General features: G+C 34.2%; 1 protein-coding gene across 1 annotated transcript; it reads left to right on the forward strand.

Annotated features, from left to right (window-relative positions):
- The first annotated feature begins 3,322 nt into the window (after positions 1-3,322).
- On the forward strand, positions 3,323-4,394 carry LOC132166684 (transcription factor HEC3). Its single transcript, XM_059577546.2, has one exon. It carries the CDS (start codon positions 3,574-3,576, stop codon positions 4,105-4,107), a length of 534 nt encoding a protein of 177 aa, XP_059433529.2. The 5' UTR covers positions 3,323-3,573; the 3' UTR covers positions 4,108-4,394.
- Positions 4,395-5,645: the final 1,251 nt, after the last annotated feature.

Below are 5,645 nucleotides of genomic sequence, written 5' to 3' on the forward strand. Positions count from 1 at the left end.
CAAAGGTTCCGTAAACTTTCATACGTTTTGAGAAGACCCCATAAAGTTATAAAAATCTCAATTTCACTCCTCAAGCTTTTAGTTTAATGCAATCTACCTTTTTTTGTTAGGATTTGACGTTAAACAGAGGTTAAAATGGATGAAATGATTTTTATACCCTCAATTTTTTATAAAAGTTCGGGGGATAAATTTGAGAATTTTTAAACTTTGAGAATGTTTTTTCAAAACACATGAAAGTTCAAGGAATCTTTTTAAAGTTAACCCTAAAAAAAAAATGGTGATTTTTTGAGGTAAAAGTTAAGAAATTCAGAAAAACCACAGCTTTTGGGTGCATAATTTATTTCTTTTTATCATGTATTAGGTATTATTTTCAGTGGTGAGGCATGCACTTTTTGGGTTTCAACATCGATGAATATCTCTTGCTGCAATGTGTACTTGCTGTAATTAATTAAATTAAATTGGCGTACCCTATATTTAATTAAGTTGATCATTGTGTGGATGGTCCTGGCTACTCTATAACTTTCTACAATTTGCAAACAATGCACGTACATGCACGTGTACATTAAATGAATTCTCTTGCATTTTCCTGTGATAACTTTTCTGACCAACAATTTAAGGCATGATCACTGTTCCAGATCTCACACACATTTAATCTAATCAATTTTTAACTCACTATTTTCAAAGATCCAGCTCCTATAATAAGGGTCATTCCTTTAATTCATATTTTTATGAACGGAAGAAGAGCCGGTTCCTTATGTTTGAGGGGTAAATTTGTCTAAAAAGACTGAAATGACAAATTTACCCCTTATATATAAGGAACCAGCTCATCTCCAGTTTATTTGAACGGGAGAGAATCTGATTATGCTTTTCATGCCTCATTTACAAGTTTTTGTTGTAGATATAATGGTCGTTAACATTGTCCATATATAAGACCGTTGAATTAGGATTCTTTTCAGTTAGTTATACTAGAGGGGTAATTTTGTCTCCTCAAAAAGTGAAAAGACAAAAATACTCATGCAATATAACTAATTAGATATTATTCAGTTCAAATGAACTAGAGAGAATCATGCTCCAACACCATCCTAGTTATTACGAGTAATATTATTTAATATATTGTTATACTACTGTCATATAATTTAATGCAGTCTACTAAATAATCCCATGGGGCCACAAAGAGAGGCAGACTCATATATATATATTGCATGGATAAATAGCGAAATGTTAGATAATGTGTTATTGGGAACAGGCAAGTGAAACCCTAAAATGATTGCATTATGCATGCGCAAGTGGAGAAGAACAAGAAATATTATGAGAGAGATACAAAGAAAGAGTACTGGAATGTTGCACATAAAAACAAAAAGATGACCTAAGAGACTTGCCCCACCGTCTGATGCAAAATTTGGACGGTGATGCGATTTGATCTATCTATAAAGTCTATACCCTTCTGAATCGTACGTTAAGTGTTTCATTATTGATGGTACGATCATCACTCTGAAAGGTAGCAATACAATACAGCTCTAATTAAAACCTATGCGTTTTCATTTCCTTTTGTCTTCAAGTTGTTGCTGCTATTTACCACTTCACATACATACATACGTGTACACACACACACACACACATATATATATATATATATATATATATATCTCTTTCTTCTTGTTGAATCTAGTGCGATGTATATATATATATATATATATATATATATATATATATATATATTTAGTGACGTACGTATAAAGGATATTTCAAGCTTGTTGAAATTTCTGAAATTAACCATGAATTTATCCACAATCCATCACGTTTCAATGCCTTGCTCTAGAATAACACGTATGATCAAGTTGAATATGATAAACTAGGGAAGCACCACATGCCAAAACCAAAAGGTAACGTATTGTCTCCACTTACGTACAATTGACATGCATGATATATATATATATATATATAAACAAGGTTTAATGTTCCAAAAAGAGTACCTCAAAGCTAATTAAGTATCAACACCGAAATCTAGCCAAAAAAAAAAAAAATCTGTGTGGAAATTGAAGAGATTAATTATCCGGTGTATCGATATATATTTGTTCTTTTTGTTTTTTTAGTTGATATTTGTTCAATTTTGAGATAGGAGAATAGGCCTCTTTTATGTGGTAGCTAGGGTGGAAAAAGGGAGATAGAGGGAGTGAGATTAATCTAAGAGGTAGCAACAAATGAATCCTAATGGTTACTTTGCCGTGGCTTGGTGCCTCATTAAGTATCAGGTTTAAGATTAGACTCTTTCGATGAAAAATAATTCTTTAGACTGAAAAAAACCCAAACTTTACCCAACCCTTGTCGAGTGGGCGCTTCGCACAATATCATGGGAGTATTAAACTAATAATTAAGTGATTAAATTTTCACTTCTCATTTAAATTAAATATTTCACATATTGGATATCACCTATTAAAAAGAAGTTTGAGTCCACACATGAAGTAGACTGTTAAAGTAATATGATTAAATGATTAAATTTACATCCTCCTATCAGGTTAAGCTTTTAGAATAAGTGGTAATTTAACACAGGAATCTAGTTGGGGCAAAGCCCGGTTATCAAACTAATTCATCCCATTGTACGTATCAATCTATTGCAGTTTGGTTCAAAAAACTTATATATATCCAAATACGTATATAGTATAGATTGATATGCTAAATTAATGCAATATCGGTACTGGTGTCATATGGGCTAGCTAGAGTACTAGATCGAGCTTTATTTTGGATGTTGTCAACTTCTAGGATTGATGTTAATTAGCTGCTCTAGTACTGAACTCGATCATGATCTGTGTAAGGGAAAGAAGCTTAATTAGCTAGCATTTTTCACCGCAAGTCTAGAAATATTGTTGGATATTAGATTAATTTAGGGCTAGCTAGCTAGCTAGTTCCTTTGAACATGCAGGGGGAATATTTATTAATAATTAATTAGATCTTGGGATATTTATCTGAAAAATGTAATCAGATGTTTGTGAATTTGTGTTGTACTACGTACAACCTTGTTGGTTTCTTTGGGTCCATTAATAAATATATATTGAGTAAAAAAAAAAAAAATTGAGGAATCTGGCAACCAACAACTTTATCTCTCTCTCTCTCTCTCTCCAAGAAACACATAGAACCCAATATTGACTGAAAAAGAAGCGGAAGTAATGATACCATGAACCAAGAGGCATATATACGCAAACCTTTAAGAAGAAGCCCTAGAGATTTCACTGCGTCTAACGATCATCCATATATATATATATATATATATATATAGGACTGTGGTGCAAATTCTTGAGCCCAGACTTTGTAGAGAGTACTTTAATCGCCAGAAAACAAATTAAGGAAAATGTTAACCCTTGGAATAAATCATTTGATCATCCCTGGTGGGTCCACCACCTAACTTCTGGATGTTTTTCCATTTCCTTTTTAAATCTTTCTGCATCATTCTCTTTGAGTAAAAATCTTCTCCAAAAACCATTCTCTCTCTCTCTCTCTCTCCCACATGAACCTTCTTTGAAGCTACAAAATAAACACCCGGCCAAGAAGTTTTTCCATCTTCCACAACCAAATCCCATGGACATCAACCACACCCACCATAACACTTGGGATTTCCAGCTCCCCATCGAAGAACAAATTCCCTATAATTCCCTTTGGCCAAATCCCGCTCTCCAAACCCATCAAGCTCCGCCGCCAGCCTCCTCCACAAATGTATTTCCTGCAATGACCCAGTTCGAAGAAGAAGAAGAAGGAGAGGCAGATGAGGAGCTTGGAGCCATGAAGGAGATGATGTACAAGATTGCCGCGATGCAGCCGGTGGACATTGATCCCGCCACAATCCAAAAGCCCAAGAGGCGGAACGTGCGGATTAGCGACGACCCACAAAGCGTAGCCGCCCGGCACCGACGAGAAAGGATAAGTGAGAAAATCAGAATCCTCCAAAGACTCGTCCCCGGCGGCACCAAAATGGACACCGCCTCTATGCTGGACGAAGCCATTCGTTACGTGAAGTTCTTGAAACGACAAATTCGTTTGCTGCAATCAACGCAGCAGCACCCACAAGGCAGCAATGGAGGATTTGTGCCTGGATTTACATATGGAGGTAATTAATTAGTGGGTAATTAAGTAAAGATTTGTGTAGTAATTTGTAATAAGGGAATTGCTTGCATCAAGTGTTTGATATATGTGTAAAAAAAGTTGAAATGTTTTTTAGGAAGGAGGGGGGAAAAGGTTGTTAGGATATTGTTGACTAAAAAGGCTGTGGAATAATCATAACGGATGGCTGGAGTTACGTACAACCATTTATATATAATATAGAATAAGGCCTATGGAAGTGTGGGAGTTGGCCGGAAAGTTTGTTTGGCCGACTCTCTTCCGGGAATAAAACACTACTGACGTTACGGTGCCCTATTTAATATATATATATTTATACTTTCTTTCTCTCTCTTTCTCTCTCTCTCTCTTTCTATATATATATGTATATGTATGTGCATGCATGGATATGTAGACTAGTGTATGCATATGTTTATGTAGAATGAATACATGTACGTATTTTGGTTGTATGTATGTATGTATATATATATATAGGCAATAATGCATGTGCACACGTGTTTGGTTTGGCTTTGTATGTTTGAGAAATTAATTAAGAATAATGTACCGAAATGATTGGTTTGGTTTTGTGTAAGAAAACCCTAATCAAAGGGGTTAAAGTGAAACCCTAGAGGATCGCAATCAAGGTCATAAATAAAGCTGCAGATCCTACAAGGCTAGAAGAAGAGTCTCCATTCTGTGTTTATTAACGTTTTAAGGTTCTTGTTTAGGGCATACAATTATGCTATATTGAGCAGGCCTAGTCTAGCTTCTACTCTCTCTCTCTCTCTCTCTCTCTATCCCTCACAGAATTTGTAGGCAAACTACGTTAATAAAAAGATAAACTACATTAATGTTTGGAATTGTGTTGATAAATAAAACATTTGTCTAAAGAAAAAGACCGATCAAAAAACTTTTTAGAAAAAAAAAAAAAAATCTCATTTTCAAGCTTCCCTCAAAACGTTGTTTGGGGGTTTAATTTTTTAGAGCAAAAGTTAAAAAAAGTTTTTTTTTTTTTAATTATTTACCAAACGGACCCAATATTTTGTTTGGGAAATGCTAAGTGCTTTCCAGTTTTTTCCTAATGTCCTCCTAGTCCTATATAGATATTATTTTATAAATACTAAGTGAAAGAAATAAGAGCAACTTTCTTTTTTGTTCTTTTAGAAAATAATATCTACGTAAGATCACTAATAGAACACTAGGAGAGCACCTAGCATTGCCTTGTTTGTATAGCACATCGATCTGTTTTTTAAGCTCTATAATTAATGCAAATCTCAAACATGCTAGCTCCTAACCCCTCAAACTACCAATTGTTATAATGTACTCTGCTAAATTATCAATGGGATTGCAATACTCCCCACTACACAAAAAATGACAAAATTATCCGTCGCATAGGATAAAAAATTTAGGAAAAATGGAAAAAGTAAAATAAAAGAGCAAAAAGAATCAAAGAAAAAATAATAAAATAAAAGCCCGGAATAAAAGCCTCCTTAGTCCTCTAGCAATTTTTTTTTTTTTTTCCCTTCTGTGTAAAACCCAAAGAAATTAATTAATTG

This window comes from Corylus avellana, chromosome 11, assembly GCF_965113065.1.
Source record: "Corylus avellana chromosome 11, dhCorAvel1.hap1.2, whole genome shotgun sequence".
NCBI lineage: Eukaryota > Viridiplantae > Streptophyta > Magnoliopsida > Fagales > Betulaceae > Corylus > Corylus avellana.

Excerpts from the sequence above, each read along its gene's own strand:
- LOC132166684 (XM_059577546.2), top strand. The coding sequence starts at position 3,574 with ATGGACATCAACCACACCCACCATAACACTTGGGATTTCCAGCTCCCC.